At 51.0% G+C, this 18,346-nt stretch overlaps 3 protein-coding genes across 3 annotated transcripts; 2 read left to right on the top strand and 1 right to left on the bottom strand.

Annotated features, from left to right (window-relative positions):
- The first annotated feature begins 1,096 nt into the window (after window positions 1–1,096).
- Window positions 1,097–1,765, top strand: LOC130041241 (high affinity copper uptake protein 1-like). The gene has a single exon (XM_056133308.1). It carries the CDS (start codon window positions 1,097–1,099, stop codon window positions 1,763–1,765), a length of 669 nt encoding a protein of 222 aa, XP_055989283.1.
- A 6,600-nt stretch (window positions 1,766–8,365) lies between these two features.
- Window positions 8,366–9,130, bottom strand: LOC130041231 (high affinity copper uptake protein 1-like). The gene has a single exon (XM_056133296.1). It carries the CDS (start codon window positions 9,128–9,130, stop codon window positions 8,366–8,368), a length of 765 nt encoding a protein of 254 aa, XP_055989271.1.
- An 8,469-nt stretch (window positions 9,131–17,599) lies between these two features.
- LOC130041230 (high affinity copper uptake protein 1-like) lies at window positions 17,600–18,049 on the top strand. Its single transcript, XM_056133295.1, has one exon. The coding sequence runs from the start codon at window positions 17,600–17,602 to the stop codon at window positions 18,047–18,049; it is 450 nt and encodes a 149-aa protein (XP_055989270.1).
- The last annotated feature ends 297 nt before the right edge of the window (window positions 18,050–18,346 follow it).

The following is an 18,346-nucleotide window of genomic DNA, read 5'->3' as shown; positions in this document are numbered from 1 at the left end:
TTTTATTAGTGAAACACCATGACGTACAATTGTAGACTTACAAATTTTTGTGTTTGGGTTTCAATTATACAACGATCAAATACCCATCCCTCCACCAGTGCCCATTTTCCATCACAACTGATCCCAGTATCCCTCCCATCCTACACTGACTCTGTGGCAGGGCATTCCCTTTTGTTCTCTCTCTCCTTTTGGGTGTTGTGGTTTGCAAAAGAGGCATTGAGTGGCAATCATGTTCCGTCTATAGTTCACTATCAGCATGCTTCTTTCATCCTGGGAGGATCCTCCCAACACCCTTTATTTGGTACTCCCTTCTCTATCTGAGCTGCCGAAAAGGCAATTTCTAACACCTCATGGATAGAAATGTTGAATGAGGGTGGGAGGGTGTCAGGAGGGCTCAATGCTGTGCTTGGGGGTGGGGTTCTGTCCCTTCCACGGCCCCCTAGACACAGCCTGGCACTGCTCTCCTGGCTCCAGTCCCGTGGGGGAAACCCCAGTCCAACAAAACAAATGAGGAATATAAATGAAAAAACCTGACTGATTCGAAGTGATGCATGTATCAAAATTATATGCACAAGGCTCTTTCTTTTTTGGGCGTTTTTGGCTCACACCCGTTGATCCTCAGGGGTTACTCCTGGCTTTGCACTCAGGAATTACTCCTGGCAGTGTTCGGGGGGACCATTTGGGATGCCGGGGATCTAACCTGGGTTGGCCGCGTGCAAGGCAAATGCCCTCCCCGCTGTGCTAACAATCCGGCCCCTCCGGAATTACTGTTGAGGTGCTCGGGGGGACTATATGGGATGCCAGGGATTGAACTCGGGTGGGCCTTCCTCCCCCATTCCACCCAGTCTGAGGGAGGGTCTCAGAGCGAGGAGCAGAGATTGAGTTCAGCAGGGAGAAGCTGGAGGGAGGGTCAGGGTGGGTCAAGCAGATCAGGCGGGTCAGGGAGGGTCAGGGAGGGTCTCCTTTCAGGATATAAGAGGCACAACTCTGAGCTGTCTTAGCTGCTGTCTGCCTGAGAGTCTGAGAAGCGGCTGCAGTGCAGGACTCTGTCTTCCTTCCAGATTCTTCTGCCCAAGGACTCACTTTTCCTGGGACCATGGACCATTCGCACCATCACTCCGGGATGAGCGCCATGGACCACACCAGCACCCCGGCCCCCCCTCACCACCACCACCCGCCGGCCACCATGGGGCCCCACTCCCACGGCCAAGGCGGCGGCAGCGCACACACGATGCCCATGACCTTCTACTTCGGCTACAAGAACGTGGAGGTGCTGTTCTCGGGGCTGCTGATCGACTCAGCTGCGGCCATGGCCGTGGCTGTCGTGGCCGTGTTTCTGCTGGCCCTGGGCTACGAGGGACTCAAGAGAGCCCGAGAGGCGCTTCTGCGCAAGGCCCAGGAGAGGCTCCGCACCCAGTGCTCTTCTTTCTCGAGATCCGACAGAACCTGCCCCAAGGAGACGCCCAAGCAGCAGCTGCTGAGTGCCGCTCACCTCCTGCAGACGGTGCTGCACGTGTTCCAGGTGGTCCTGAGCTACCTGCTGATGCTGATTGCCATGACCTACAACGCCTACCTGGGCCTGGCGGTGGTGGCGGGGGCCGGCGCCGGCTACTGGCTCTTCGGCTGGAAGAAGGCGGAGGATTCCTGGAGCCTTGAGATGAACATGGAGAGGCTCCAACAGGAGGGCCAGGGCAGCTGCTTCACCCTGGATGAAAGGGTCCCGTCCACAACGCCCGTGTTTCTCTCCCACAAGGCCCTCCAGTAGCCGGTGAGCTGAGTCTCCGTGCTCCAGTGTCCTCCTCCCCTGACTCTTCTCATGAGATGGCGGTTTTCATGTTTCATCTCATTTCACTGACTCTGTCTCTGCTTCTGGTGATGGCGTTTTTTTTTTCTTCCTCTGGGTGGGTATGTTGGGGTTTACCTGGGTGGCCGGGAAGGATGAGCTTCAGCCGAAGCTGCTGCTGGCTGAAGAGACTCGCCCAGTGAACCTGATCCCCAAATCACCATTAAAAATCCTGGAGTGTTCACGCCCTTTGTGTGTGAATTTCATGTTGTATCTTTGTGCTGGACCAACTCTAGTGTTGCGAATATGGGGGGGCAAGAAAAGGGGGTGCACTCACATGTGTGTTCTGGGGAGGCAGTTCTGCCTTGCATTAGAATTGACCTGTCTGCAAAAGATCACGGCAAGAGTAGAAAGTGCATATCCACAATTTTATTTTTGTTTGTTGGGGCCCAAGTCTGATAGTCTGTGCTCGTCTGGGTCAGTGCTTAGTGGTCACTCTTCAGTCGTAATCAGGGAATATTAAGTATTGGCTTTGAACCAGGCTTGGTGTATGCAAGGCAAATGTCTCAATACCCTATAATATCTCTCCTTTCCCCAAACCTGTTGTTTAAAACCAGGTCATTGGAATTTTACGTGGTACACTGGGATTCACAGCAAAATCCAAGAGTTTTTAATCTGGGGGGCCGGAGAGATAGTACAGTGGGCAGGGCATTTGCCTTGTACACAGCCTACCAGGGTTTGATCCCCGGTATCCCCCAGGCACCATTAGAAGAAATTCCTGAGCACAGAACTAGGAATAAGCCCTAAGCACTGCTGGGTGTGGCCCCAAAACCAAGATTAAAGAATTTGATCTACTTGTCATGACCATCCTGTTGTTCCGTCGATTGCCTCGAGCAGTCCCCAGTAACGTCTCCTTCGTCCTAGCCCAGAGATATTTTAAAAAGTGCCATATTCAAGGCTCTTTCAGGGTTAGGAAAATGAGATCCATCATTGTTACTGGTATTTGGCATATTGGGTATGCCACGGGGAGTTTGCCAGACTCTGCATCTGCCGTTGATCTACTTACTTTTTCCCTTGGTCATGTGTTGGTTGGGAGGGTTGGAGAGTGGTTATTTGTTGAACAAGAAGCTCCTTATGGGAATCAGAATACTGCTTCGTGGTAAAGCACATGTGTGCATATACAACACCTGGGTTCAGTAGCCTTACATGCAGCCTTGTCTACTAAAGTCAGGCTGCACGCGACGTAGCAGAACAGAACACTTGTCTCCTGCAACAAGGCAAGGTGGAGCGTCTCCCACTGAGACAGTGAAAGACCGGGAAGGAGCAGAGACAAGTACACCAGCAGTGGGAACCAGAGCTGCTGTGAAAAGGAAGCATCAGAGCTGGAGAGAGTCCAGCAGGTAAGGTGCTTGTCTTATACTTAGCAGGCCCGGGTTTGAGCATCAGGAACCGGATTGATAGTCCAGTGGGTAAGGTGTTTGCCTTGTACACAGCCAACCCGGGTTAGATGCCTGGTACCTGGCACCACGTGTGGTCCCGAGCCTGCCAGGAGGGGTCCCTGAGCACAGTACCGGAATTAGCCCTAAGCACTGCCAGGTATGGCCCAAACACCAAGACAAGGCAAAACGTAAACACATTTTAATGTATGATTGGTTTGTCTGTTTGGGGGTCACACCCGGTGATGCTAAGGAGTTCAGGAGTTAGTCCTGGCTCTGCACTCAAGGGAATCACTCTTGGCAGTGCTCAGGAGACCATCTGGGATACTGGGGACCAAGCCCAGGTTGGTTTTATATATATATATATATATATATATATATACACACACACACACACACTTATATATACTATTTCTCTGGCCTTATACAATTTTTTCCTTTATACAATACATATTGCTTACATATACCTGGAGTGGGTTAGCCATGTTTACATAGTAAAATCACTCCATCCACACCCACTCGCTAATACAATCACAAAATTGAACAGAAGAGAACCAGGATCTTTGAGGCCGAGTTCCTGCCCAGGCCTGGACTCTGGGGGAGAAGGAAAAGAGCCAAGGGGGTTGGGGACGGCACAAGGGGACAATTCATACTGGCACATGCCAGCTCTGAGCAGGGGCTCAGCCCTGCAGGGCCCCTGGGCACCACTGGGTGTGGCCATCAACCTCAAGAAATAATAGTGGGCCTGGAGCGATAGCACAGCGGGGAGGGCATTTGCCTTGCACGTGGCCGACCCGGGTTCGACTCCATGCATCCTATATGGTCCCCTGAGCACTGCCAGGAGTAATTCCTGAGTGCAGGGCCAGGAGTAACCCCTGAGCATCGCCAGGTGTGACCCAAAAAGCGGGGAAAAAAAAAAAGAAAAAGAAAAGAAAACAATAGATCCATAAAAGCCTGGGAGAAGCATAGAAGCCTTTTCAGCCCCCATGTGACCATTCTGGAATTCACTCTATGTTCCTTGTGTCACCCAAATACTCTTGTCCAGACGCTAAGGACCCACACAACTCAATCTGCTTGTCTTTCCCAATCTCTGAATGTTGGCCTCCCCTTCAGTTTTATTTTTTGCTCTTTTTGGGTCATAGCAGGTGATGCTCAAGGGTTACTCCTGGCTCTGCACTCAGGAATTATTCCTGGTGGTGCTTGGGGCACCATATGGGATGCTGGTGATCGAACCCAGGCCAGCTGCAGGCAAGGCAAATGCCCTACCTGCTGTGCTATCACAGTATCCCCTGCGATTGTTTAAATGGGGTGAAATCATGTGGTATGAAAGGAAAGGTTTACAGTTTCATCAGTGTCACTCAGAATGCCCACAGTACGTACTTCCTCTGCCTGGACAAGCGCCAGAACATTCTCCTCCCCCGCAAGAGCCTTGTAACCATTGAACAGTCACTCTCTGCGCCCCGCCCTGTCCCTCAGTCCCTGTCCTGGAGTTCCCACTATTCGCTTAGTCTCTCTGGACTTCCCTACACAGACCCTGCATTTATTTTTATTTATTTATTTTTTAATTTTTATTAGTGAAACACCGTGAGGTACAGTTGTAGACTTACAAATTTTTGATCTTGGGTTTCAGTTATACAATGATCCAGTACCCATCCCTCCACCAGTGCCCATTCTCCATCATTTACATTTTTTAAAAAAAATGTTGTTAGTGAAACCCCATGAGGTACAGTTGTAGACTTACAAATTTTTGTGCTTGGGTTTCAATTGTACAATGATCAAACACCCATCCCTCCATCAGTACCCATTTTCCACCACCACTGATCCCAGTATTCCTCCCACCCACCCCCGTCCCCGCATCCCATCCTGCCTCTGTGGCAGGACACTCCCTTTTGTTCTCTCTCTCCTTTTGGGTGCTGTGGTTTGCAAAAGAGGCATTGAGTGGCAATCATGTTCGGTCTATAGTCTACTTTCAGCATGCTTCTCCCATTTGGGGAGTATCCTCCCAACACCCTTTATTTGGTGCTCCATTTTCTATCTGAGCTCCCTTTCACCCTAGCATGTGTGGCTGTCCTCCAAGCCATGGAGTAAACCTCCTGGTACTTATCTCGGTTATTCTACAGATCCTGCATTTAAATAAGATCATGGGGGCCAGAGAGATACGACAGCAAGTAGGGCAATTGCCTTGTACACAACCAACTGGGATTTGGGGCCGGATAAATAAGACAGAAGGTTGGGCATTTGCCTTGCACGCAGCTGACCCAGGTTCAATCCCCAGCACCCCATATGGTCCCCCCCAAACACTGCCTGGAGTAATTCCTGAGTGCAGAGCCAGGAGGAACCCCTGAGCATCGCTGGGTGTGACCCAAAGAGAAAAAAAAACTGACCCAGGTTCAATCCCCAATACCCCACATGATCCCTCGACTCACCAGGAGTGATGCCTAAGTCCAGAGACAGGAATAACATCTGGAGTGATAGATAGGGTAGGGCATTTGTCTTGTACATGGCCAACTCAAGTTCAATCCCCAGTATCCCATATGGTCCCCCAAACACTGCCAGGAGTAATTCCTGAGTGCAGAGCCAGGAGCAACCCCTGAGCGTTGCTGGGTGTGACCCAAAAAGCACAAAACAAACAAACAAACAAACAAAAGCAGGGCCAGGAGTAAACCCTAACCATTGCCAAGTTTGACTCCCATGCTATAAATAAACAAATGAATGATATCAAGGGGGCCAGAGGACTAGGGGCATATGAGCACTGACAAAGGAGTGTGTGTGGCCATGGCAGTCTCACAAGCCCAAACACGTGCAAGTGCCCCTCCGTGAGCCTCACGGAAACCCCCACCGAGACCCTACATCCTGGGTCCCAACAAGGACCCCTCTCCCTGGGAAGCATGCATATGACTCCTTAAAGTGGAAATAAGGGTGAGGCCTGAAACTGAGAATGTGCCCCCCTGCCCCGGAGGCCAGTACAGTTTAGAAAAATTCTTTCTAATCACTATTTTTTTTTCTTTTAAGGTCACACTCAGCGATGCTCAGGGGTTGCTCTAGGCTCTGCACTCAGGATTTACTCCTGGCGGTGCTCAGGGGATCACATGGGATGCCAGGGATCGAACCCAGGTTGGCCCCGTGCAAAGCAAATGCCCTACCCACTGTACTATCACTCTGGCCCCTCTAACCACTATTTGTGAATTTTCTTGCTTATTCGTTTTGTGCCCGACTTACCTACAAATACACAGAGACTTTATGAAGAAATTCCATTTTTAGGAAACTGTGTCACAGATATGGTCACTCAAATACAACAAGACACACAGAATGACCACAACGAATAGTAGAAACAATTCACCATTGATTCCAAATCTGAGTATATTCTTCTTAGACTTTCAATATAATGAGCTTTATTGTAAAGGAAAGCACAGAGGTTTGGGTGAGTTTGAGTGGTGCCGGGCACAGAACCAGGGCTCACATGGGCAAGGCCAAAGCCGCCCATGAGTGCCATCCTGGCAAACATGGAAGTCACTGACAGACGCAGGCGGCAGGCCTCTATATGGTGTCTCTCCTAGCAACTGGAAGCACTTAGAAGGGAAGGACCAAGTATGCATGTGTGTGTTTGCACCACCTAGGTTCCATCTGGGCTCAAACCCGTGAGTGTTGTGGGACTAAGGTTCCCCCAGAACAGGTTCCCCCAAGCCCAGAGACTGAAACCCAGAGTCCTTGTGTGTCTATTCAGAGATTCAGCCTAGAAGCACGCGATCAAGAAGAACTAAGAGTGCAAGGGTGGGGCTCTACAGGATTAGAGTCCTTGGAGGAAAACACAACTGAGGGAACCTGCCTCAGCAGGAGGCATCTAATTGGTACCCCAGTCCCCCCTAGCCTGTGCCTACTGAGGAGACAACTAGCCACCGACCAGATAGGACAGAATGAGCATTTTCAGCAGATGGAGCTCACCTCTCATCGGATGTGGGAAGTTGACCTGCAGACTCCGGGGAACAATCTCTACTGCTTCAGTTGCTCAGCACAGGCTCTCTGAGACAGCCCTGAGCGGATTTGTGCACTAATATTACGTGCCAGACTGTGGGCCTGGGGATGGGCACGGACTGGGCCCCAACATGGTTGTCCCTGACTGAAATGCAGGGTGTAATCTAGATCCCCCACCCCCACCCCGGGCTGGAGGGATAGCACAGCGGTAGGGCGGTTGCCTTGCACACAGCCGGCCCAGCCAAGCCGGGTTCATTCCTCTGCCCCTCTCAGAGAGCCCGGCAAGCTACCAAGAGTATCTCACCCACGCGGCAAAGCCTGGCAAGCTCCCTGTGACGTATTCGATAAGACAAACACAGTAACAAGTCTCATGATGGAGAGGTTACTGGGCCCGCTTGAGCAAATCGATGAATGGGAAGACAGTGACAGTGACAACCTAGACCCCAGCACCACCAGGTGTGGCACTGAGCCACCACCACACATTCCAGGCCCAGGAACTAAACCAGGGTTGCCAGGGTTGAGTAGCCCCAAGACCACCCTTCTCTGTTCCTACCCCCTCAAAAATTGAAACTCTTGCTCCATTCCTGTGGGACCACACAGGAGGCCAAGGCATGATTGGAATTGTTGTGATTGATTTGTCCGTTGCCCTTGACTGCATTACCAACACGATCCTAATCCAAGAAGGACCAGGATCCCAGGAAAGATCCAATCACCCCAAGAGCATCCTTGGATACTCTCCCCTCCCTCACCCACCCTGCCCTCCATGGAGTCCTTCCAAGAATCACCTCTAAACAAAGACACCAGAGTTTGCAAGCAAAAAACACACTCAGTCCTTTATTGTCCAGTTTGGCTTCTGGATTCACTGAGAATAACAAATGCCTTTGCCCACCAACGGCTCAGGCTGAAGGAGCTCATGACTTTCCATCCCCACACCCAAGATAACGCCAACATACCCATGCACCAGAGAAACACGGCAGGACCCCAGTAACCAGGGGAGCCAGGGAAGGGAGTCATCATCGGGCAAGACACAGAAGTGAAGCTGAAACCAGGGCGCAGGGAGGCTCAGAGGCTCTGGCTCAAGACGAGAGTCTGTCAGTTCAGTGGAAACTGCAGTCAGGGGAGGTTTCCATATAGATTTGAGACCATGAAACTCCTCCTCTCCTGCAGGTCCAGGTCAGAGAGTGGCCCAGGTGCCAAAGAAGTGAGATTCCGGCTGAAGAGTCCTGTCTTCTTCACCATCTGGAGGCAAAGGGTAGACCCCAGGGAAGGGAGCACGGAGAGGAGACATCCAGTATTGCTGGTTCTCTGGAGGCAGAGGGTAGGCCTCAGGGAGCGGAGACTTGCGGGGAGGCACCTCCTGTCCCTGCTTGGGGCCCTTCCCACCAATCTCATCCAGCTCGACCTTGTTCCTATCAAGGTTCCGGGACTCCACGTCCTCCGCCTTCTTCCCGCCCAAGAGCCAGTAGCCGGCGCCGGCCCCCGCCACCACCGCCAGGCCCAGGTAGGCATTGTAGGTCATGGCGGTCAGCATCAGTAGGTAGCTCAGGACCACCTGGAGCATGTGCAACGCCGTCTGCAGGAGGTGAGCTGCGCTCAGCAGCTGTGGCCGAAGCGTCTCCTTGGGGCGGCCGCCGTTGGGTCTGGGGAAAGGCGAGCACTGGGCACGGAGCCCCTCGCGGGCTCTCTTGAGTCCCTCGTAGCCCAGGGCCAGCAGAAACACGGCCACAACAGCCACGGCCATGGCCACAGCCGAGTCGATCAGCAGCCCCGAGAACAGCAGCTCCACGTTCCTGTAGCCAAAGTAGAAGGTCATGGGCATCGTGTGTGCGCTGCCCCCGTGGGAGTGGGGCTCCGTGGTGGCCGGAGGCTGGGATGGAGGAGCTGGGGCGCTGGGGTGGCCCATGGCGCTCATCCCGGAGTGATGGTGCGAGTGGTCCATGGTCCCAGGAAAAGCCGTGTCGTAGAAGGTTCTGGAAGGACGCTGGAGTCTTGCACTGCAGCCTCTTCTCAGAGATTCTGGCAGACACCAATAAGGCTCCTCCAAGGCCTGGGAGGAGACCCTCCTTGACCCTCCCTGGCTCTTCCTAGAGACCCTCCCTAGAGACCCTCCTTAGAGACCCTGACTGAGAGATAACTCTTCAGACCAGCTTTGCTGGTCTGTATCACTGTAGCCCTGTCCTCCCGTTGTTCACCGATTTTTCTATAGCGGGCCCAGGAACGTCTCCATTGTGAGACTTTGTTGTTACTGTGTTTGGCATATCGAATATGTCACAGGGAGCTTGCCAGGCTTTGCCATGCGGGCGAGATACTCTTGGTAGCTTGCCGGGCTCTCTGAGAGAGGGCAGAGGAACCGAACTCAGGTCGTCCAGGTCAGCTGCGTGCAAGGCAAACGCCCTACCTGCTGTGCTATCGTTCCTGCCTTGCTGGTCACAATAGTTAAAATCTCAAAACAAACAAAACGAGAAATAATAATCTCAGCTCTATCCAGGTTTCATTATCATAAGAAGAGAATCGAGCCTTCTCGAGGAAAAGCAGTTCTCCCTTCTGAAAAGAAAGTGCGATCATTTTTTTTCTTTTGGTTTGGGGCCACACCCAGGGATGCTCAGGGATTCCTGGGGTTCTGCACTCAGGAATTGCTCCTAACAGTGCTTGAGATAGGATGCCAGGGATTGAAACCAGGTCAACTGTTTGCAAGGCAAGTGCCCTACCCACTGTACCTTTGCTCTGCCCTCTCAAATGGGCTCACATGAAGCAAAATAGAGCCCAAGAGTGTTGCTGAAACTGACTTCAAAATACGATGATTATTGTGGTTGAGGCTCTGGGCTGGGCCAAGTGTAAGTTCTCTGGTTGCCAGAAGATGCAGTTACCAAGGGTGGGGCTTTACCAGGTTTAGTGCAGATGAGCTTAAGACATGGGGGCTGAAGAGCGCCTCATTCCAGATGGCTGTGGGGTGAAATACTCCCCAAAGTGCGGGCTACTGGACAGAGAATTGAGGCACAAAAGCAGAGTACATTAGAGCCAGAGAGACCAACCACAATCAAAGCAGCACATTACCACACTTGGCTGCCCTCACATAAATCCTACAAACTCAGGACCAGAGACACAGTCCAGGAAGTAACGTGCCCGCCTTACTGCCTCTGGCCTTCAACCAGAGCCTTTGGCCTCTCGCAACATGGAATGTGCCTTGAGCTCTGCAGGAGTCACTCCTGAACACAGAGCCAGGACTCATCCCTAAGTATCACTGAGTGTAGTTCTACCACCCCAAGAAACAAAAAAACAAATTATACAAGCCCATAATAGTGGAGATCTGAACATAGAAATGCTACATGTGTGACTATTTTCCAAAAGAACAGAAAAATGTGGCCATATACTTGGAGTATAGCTATTATACTGACATGTTGGATTTAGTTTGTTTTTTGCTTTTTTTGGTCACAGCCGGCAATGCTCAGGGGTTACTCCTGGTTCTGCAGTTAGGAATTTACTCCTGGAGGTTCTCCGGGGACCATATGGGATACCGGGAATTGAACCTGGGTCAGTTGCATGCAAGACTAACACCCTATCCACTGCACTATTGCTCCGGCCCCTGAGATGTTGGTTTTAGAAAATAAGGTTCGTGAAGCAACTATCACAATTATGACGCCCCCCCCCCCAAAATGATCTAAGGGAAATCATGAAAATACTTCAACTAGGGAATAGCAGCAAAGACAGTAATTATGCAGAGTTCCCTGAATACTTACAGGGGCAAGTCCTGTGTCCTGAGCCAGGATTATCCCCAGAGCATCCCAACATGTAGCCCCCAAACCAACTATGACAAAGAAGCCAACGCAGAGTTAACAACCTCCCAGATGAACAACCAAGGGGGGAGTCTGTGATTGGCCAATTCGTCTCTAAGCTGTGATAAAGGAGTTCCAGCCCTTTGGTATCAAGGGGTTGACACCAGGTGATCTTCAGGTCACTGGAATCTGAATAACCACACAGAGCAGAGAGTTCGATACGAGGACAAGCCCATCTGGCAGCCAAGTGGCCTCAGCCAAACTTCCTCAGGCAGAAACAGCCACAGGGGAAGAGCCACTTGGGAACCACGGGAGGAAACGGACCCTGCAGCCAGGTCCGGCCTGAGCCGAGTCTTCCAAGCCCACAGGGCACACCTGGACCTCAAGGTGCCAGCCTTGTTCTGAAGGGGACACAGGGGCACTCTGTGTCTCCCACAAGACTGACAACACAGGCCCAGACACACTTTCTCCCCAGCTGTGTCCTTCCCGGCAGCCTCCCTTGGTGACTGTGCGTGTCCTTCCCCGGGTGGATGACGGGCAGAGCGTGACCCAGCCCTGAGCAGCTGCTTTCCCCACAGAGGACTCAGGGCATAGACCTGTCCCTGCCCGAGATCCCATGGAGAAGAGGCAGGAATCAGACGCTCTGGGCCTGACGGGTCTCCAGCGACTTCATCTCACTGCAGCTCAGAGTCATCATCAGGGGAGAGACTGTGATGAACCAGACTGTCCAGACTCACGACATCCTGCTTCTGAATGTGCCTTCCTAGTTCCAACCCTGTGACCTGTGCCAACCATGTGATGTCCCAGGCTTTATTTCTGAAATGAGGGTGGCCACCTGGGATTCAGGGCTGTCAGTGTGCAAGTCTCCATTCAATGCTTTGGTCATGTTGTGTTTGGTTGTGTCAATGCCAGGGTCCTGCTGAATCAAAGACCTATGAGAACCTTTCCTACAGCATGTTGCCGAGAGTGTGCGGACACAGGTATTCTGGCGAGAGACAGCACAGTGGGGAGGGCGCTGGTCTTCCCTCTGGTTCCATCCCCGGCATCGCATATGGCCCCTGGGCACTGCCAGGCGAAAGTCCCAAGCACCACTGGGATTTTTTTCTGAGGGGTGGTACAGATATTTGGGGGTGGGGGAAGGGAAGAAAAGAAAAGGCAATTTCTTTTTAAGTTAGTTTATTGTTCAGTTTAAATAGATGGGTCTAGGTCCTCCCCAAATATCCAGACTTCCCCTTTACCCATGAACAATGTCACTGGGCAATTTTTTTTTTTCTGATTTGTGCTTTTTTTTTTAAATTTTTATTAGTGAGACACCATGAGGTACAATTGTAGACTTACAAATTTTTGTGTTTGGGTTTCAATTATACAACGATCAAATACCCATCCCTCCACCAGTGCCCATTTTCCATCACAACTGATCCCAGTATCCCTCCCATCCCACGCTGCCTCTGTGGCAGGGCATTCCCTTTTGTTCTCTCTCTCCTTTTGGGTTTTGTGGTTTGCAAAAGAGGCATTGAGTGGCAATCATGTTCCGTCTATATTTCACTATCAGCATGCTTCTTTCATCCTGGGAGGATCCTCCCAACACCCTTTATTTGGTACTCCCTTCTCTATCTGAGCTGCCAAAAAGGCAATTTCTAACACCTCATGGATAGAAATGTTGATTGAGGGTGAGAGGGTGTCAGGAGGGCTCAATGCTGTGCTTGGGGGTGGGGTTCTGTCCCTTCCATGGCCCCCTAGACACAGCCTGGCACTGCTTTCCTGGCTCCAGTCCTGTGGGGGAAACCCCAGCCCAACAAAACAAATGAGGAATATAAATGAAAAAACCTGACTGATTCGAAGTGATGCATGTATCAAAATTATATGCACAAGGCTCTTTCTTTTTTGGGGGGTTTTTGGGTCACACCCGTTGATCCTCAGGGGTTACTCCTGGCTTTGCACTCAGGAATTACTCCTGACAGTGCTCAGGGGACCATATGGGATGCTGAGAATCGAACCCTGGTCGGCCACGTGCAACGTAAACGCCCTGCCCGCTGTGCTATCACTCCAGCCCTACACAAGGCTCTTGAGTTTGATATTCAGGTGAATCAAAATGAATCTGAAGCTACTGCTAGTGACTGAATGGTTACTTCTAAAGAAAGTTGTGTGAAATCCAAATCTGGCTGTGATGGTTTTAGGATTGGGCCTTTGAGAGTGATTGGTTAGTGTTGGCCTGTAGAAGAAGCACCCTCTTTGTGAGGGCAGGGGGCGGGTTGGGGCCAACCTGGCTGTGCTTCCTCACTTACTCCTGGCTCTTTCATCGGGGATCACCCTTGGTGAGCTCAGGAGACCATATGGAGGGCTGGGGATTGAACCTTGGTCAGCCACATGCAAGGCAAGCCTGACCATTGCATAATCTCTCTTTATGCCACCCAAGGTGTCGAAAATCAGATGGGCTGGTCATGTAATGAGATTTAAAGACGACCGTTGGACTAGAGCTGTTACTGATTGGATTCCACAGGATGTCAAGAGACCGCGTGGCCGCCCACCTACCAGATGGTCAGACTTCTTCGTCAAGATCATGAACGATCGGTTTGAGGCCCTTCATGTTCCCGGAGCGAACAGATGCCATTGGGCTACACTAGCACGCGACAGGGACAAATGGAAACGTTACTGGCGCCCGCTCGAGCAAATCGACGACTAACGGGAAGTTAAGTGATTAAGTGTTGCCACCCATTAATCGAATTGCAAAGAATGGGTGACCAGGTGTGAAGATCAAATAATACAGCCTTTGGGGCAGAAACCTCTCTGTACTGAGGGTAGGACATATGCCTTGCATGCTGCTGACCTGGGTTAGATTCCCAACATCCGATGTGGTCCCTCTAGCACCACCACAGGTAATTCCTCAGGCAGAGCCTTGGATAGCACAGGGTGTGGCCCCCAAACCAAATAATCATAATCATAATAACAGTAATAATAATAAAACCCCTACAACAAAAGATATGAGGACTCCTTCGGTAGAGCACAGTGGCTAGAACATTTGCCTTGCGTGGGTATGGTTGCGAGTTGTAATCCTCCATGTCCCATATGCCAAGAGAAGAATCCGGCAGCTCTGGTGTTTGTGCTCCCTGGTGCTGCATAAGATTTCCAACTATACCCTATCAGGTATGGACCAGTACTCCCAAGAGTGCTGCCACGGTCTGGGAGCAGAGAAAGCAAATGCCGAGAACTGAAACAAAGACCCCAGAACAGAAGGCATGTGAGGATCACATGACAGGAGGCAGGAAGCACATGCTCAGCCCCACTGGGAGCAGCCTCAGGGAGCGGGCACCCATCCCTTCGGCTCCAAGCAGAAAGAGTCACTGTGTCTGATGGGAATATAGTGGTGGTTCCAGGGGCTCAGTGAGGCAGAAGGGTGCAGCCCTCAGGTGAGGGTGGTTGGAGCTGAAGGAGGTGGTTGCCCTCAATCAGTCAACCCAGGACCCAGAGTTCACAAGAGAAGAGCTTGAATCTTGGGAGTCACTGGGGGAGGGACCAGTCTGTGTATTTCCTGGTGCTGATGTTTCTGCATTAGCTCCAGACACTGTGCTGGATAGAAACCCTGTGGGGACCAGGGCATGTCAGCCACGTTCAGGGTGCTGAGTGGGTGACTCTGTGCCCGTGGCTGGCTCTCAGATATCCTACGGCACATTTGGATTCTAGAAAATTCCAGAAATCCCCAAAGATACATCGAGATGTGGCAGGGAGTGGGGGTGGAGGTGGAGAAGAAATGAATGTTTTCAACCACGGATGTTTGTGGACTGGACCTTGGCTGGTCTCAGATAGGTAAAGACATTTGAAATTCTGCTTCTGGGGCAGGAGAGACGCAGATCACGGAGGGACCTTGCTGAGCATGTGGCTGACCTGGTTCCGTCTCAGGCACCCATGGGATACACTGGAGCCTACCAGGAATGACCCAGAGTGCAGGGCAAGGAGTAAGCCCTGAGCACTGTCAGCTGTGGCCCCCAAACAAACAAAACCGTAAAATGCTGCTGATGGTTTCTTTCAGGGGTGGTTATTTGGGGATTTCGCCTCTCCCAGACATGCACTCCTGGATCTGGGGAACTGAAGACCAAGTGTTCCATCCAGTCATGCCAGGTGAGTGGGCCTCATGGACCACCAAGACTAGACTTTTTACTGTTTTGGGTCCCTCTCAAGTGAAAATAATGTCCGGGTCTTGCATGTACTAGGCATGGACACATTTGCCTGTGCTATACTCCGTTATCCCACACCTGACGCTCTGGAGTAGACTCTTGAGTCCGTTTTCTCTAAGACATATATTTATATATTATATTCAAATGATAAATATTATTTGTATAATTTGAAGAGCTCTGGTTTAGTTGCTTTGTTTGCCTTTTTAAAAAAAAAGTCACCTTTTAAAAAGGTGGGCTGGAGTGATGGCCCAGCAGGTAGGGCATTTGTCTTGCACGCAGCTGACCCAGGTTCGATTCCCAGCATCGTATATGGTACCCCGAGCATGGCCAGGAGTAATTCCTGAGTTCAGAGCAAGGAGTAACCCCAGTGCATCGCTGGGTGTGACTCAGAAGAAAAAAAATTACCTTGAGAAATATAGTTATAAAGTTGTTCATAGCTGGGTTTCAGTCATAAGATGTTTCCAACACCCAACCCTCCTCTCTCTCTCTCTCCCTCTCCTTCTAGGCATTGTAGGTTTTAGCACAGATATCGAAAGGTTATTTTGTGTATTATTTTCTTTATTTTCTTTATTTACTTATTTATTTTTTGCTTTTTGGGTCACACCCAGCGATGCACAGGGGTTATTCCTGGCTCATGCACTCAGAAATTACTACTGGCGGTGCTCGGGGGACCATATGGGATGCTGGGAATTGAACTTCGGTCAGCCTTGTGCAAGGCAAACACCCTACCCACTGTGCTATTGCTCCAGCCCCTTGTGTATCATTTTCTATCCTTTGAGCATTCAGTTCCTCTCCAAGATCATCCTAGTGGTCCCGTCTCCAGCCTAACTGTCCTCTTCAACCCAACTCGACCCGCACTAGTGGTAGGCTTCTAAAAATAGACCCGTCCTCTAGATCCCTTTCCTGCTGTCTTTGGATATCAGGTTCATGCAATGTTTTTTCACCTTCTGCAAACGTCTTTCCCCTTCCTTCTGACTTAACTCATGCAACATGATTCTCTCCCGTCCGTCCATGTATAAGCAAATTTCATGACTTTATTTTTCCTAGTGACTGTGTATATTCCATTGTGTAGATGTACCTCAGTTTCTTTATTCAGTCATTTATTCTTGGGTACTTGGGTTGTTTCCAGATTCTGGCTATTGTGACTTTTGATACAATGAACTTGGGAGCGAACATGGCATTTCTGCTGTGTGTTTTTGGCTCTTGGGTTTATTCCCAGACGTGGTATTGCTGGGTCACAAGCAACTCCATTTCTACTTTTTTTGGAGGAATACCCATATTGTTTTCAAAAGTCAGCCCAGTTGTCATCGTATCAGCAATGAATGAGAGCCCCTTTCTTCTTGCAAAAGTGCCAGCGCTGGTTGGTCTTGTTCATTTTGGTGTGTGCAGTGTCTATGGTGTGAGATGATATCTCATTTTTGTTTTGGTCTGCATCTTTCGAATTAATGATGTATGACTGTATCACTGTCATGCCGTTGTTTGTTGATTTACTCAAGTGGGCACCAGTAACATCTCTATTTCTCCCAGCCCTGAGATTTTAGCAGACTCTTTTTACTCCTCTTTTCCAATGATGGACTGAGTGATAGCACAGCGGGTAGGGTGTTTGCCTTGCACATGGCTGACCTGGTCAGCCCAGGTTGGATTCCTCCGCCTCTCTCAGAGAGCCCAGCAAGCTACTGAGAGTATCTCGCCTGCACGGCAAGGCCTGGCAAGCTACCCGTGATGTATTTGATATGCCAAACACAGTAACAAGTCTCATATTGGAGACATTACTGGGCCTGCTCGAGCAAATCGATGAACAATGGGAGGACAGTGCTCAGTGCTTTCCCAATGATTGGAGGCTCTTTCAGAGTCAGGAGAATGAGACCTGTTGTCATTACTGTTTTGAGCATATCAAATACGCCACGGGGAACTTGCCAGGCTCTGCCCGTGCAGGCTGGATACTCTTGGTAGCTTGCCGGGCTCTCCGAGAAGCATATATTTAGTGATGAAGAGCATAATATAGGAATATGTTTCCCTTCCTGGGAAATAGAATGAGTGCTGATATGAGCTATTCCTGCCTTGGATTTTTTAATTCTATCGAGCCTTTCCATCAGAGATTGGTTCAGAGGGAGAAACTCCAGGGAGAGTCTCTAAGGAGGGTCGGGGAGGGTGGGGAGGCTCAGGGAGTGTCAGGGAGGGTCAGGGAAGGTTTGGGAGGGTCCCCTTCCAGTATACATAAGAGGCAGGGCTCAGAAATTTATCCTGTGTCTGCTGGAGACTCTGAGAAGAGGCTGCAGAGCAGGACTGCATCAACCTTCCAGAACCTTCTACAACACATCCATTCCTGGGACAATGGGCCATTGTCACCATCACTCTGGGATGAGTGCCATGGGCCACACCAGCGCCCCGGCCCCTCCACCCCAGCCTCCGGCCACCTCGGGGCCCCACTCCCACGGCAGCAGTGCACACATGTCTGTAACGATGCCCATGACCTTCTACTTTGGCTACAGAAACGTGGAGCTGCTTTTCTCGGGGTTGCTGGTTGACTCGGCTGCGGCCATGGTCGTGGCTGTCATGGCCGTGTTTCTCCTGGCCCTGGGCTACGAGGGACTCAAAAGAGCCCGCGAGGGGCTCCGCGCCCAGTTCTCGCCTTTCCTGAGGCCAGATGGAACCCGCCCCAAGGAGACGTCCCGGCCGCAGCTGCTGAGGGCAACTCACCTCCTACAGACGACGCTGCACGTGCTCCAGGTGGGCCTGAGCTACCTGCTGATGCTGACCGCCATGACCTACAATGCCTACCTCGGCCTGGCCTTGCTGGCGGGGGCCGGTGCAGGCTACTGGCTCTTTGGTGGGAAGAAGACAGAGGACATGGAGTCCCAGAACCATGACGTGAAAGCAGTGGAGCTCCATGATGTTGACATTGGAAATTGACCATCCCTGCAGGATGAGCCCTCACCTCCTCTTCCCTACAGCATCGTCTTGACACTCTGTATCAGCAATTGAAGCGGCAACTGCTCCTGGCAGCTGTTTCCTGAGGAGCTGAAACATAAGAGAGGAAGCCACTGGACCATCCTGTCTCCCTGGTTCTGTGTCTCATTTGATGCACATCCCCGAACCTTGCTTCCCCGGAGACTGTGTTCCTGCTTTGTTTCACTGGTTTGGGGGTATGTTGGAGTTACCCTGGGTGAGGGGATGGAAAAGGGATGAGATCAGTCAGCCCGAATTGTT

This window comes from Sorex fumeus, unplaced genomic scaffold (assembly GCF_029834395.1).
Source record: "Sorex fumeus unplaced genomic scaffold, SorFum_2.1 ptg000098l, whole genome shotgun sequence".
Lineage (NCBI taxonomy): Eukaryota > Metazoa > Chordata > Mammalia > Eulipotyphla > Soricidae > Sorex > Sorex fumeus.
This window is presented reverse-complemented; position numbering and strand designations above follow the sequence as displayed.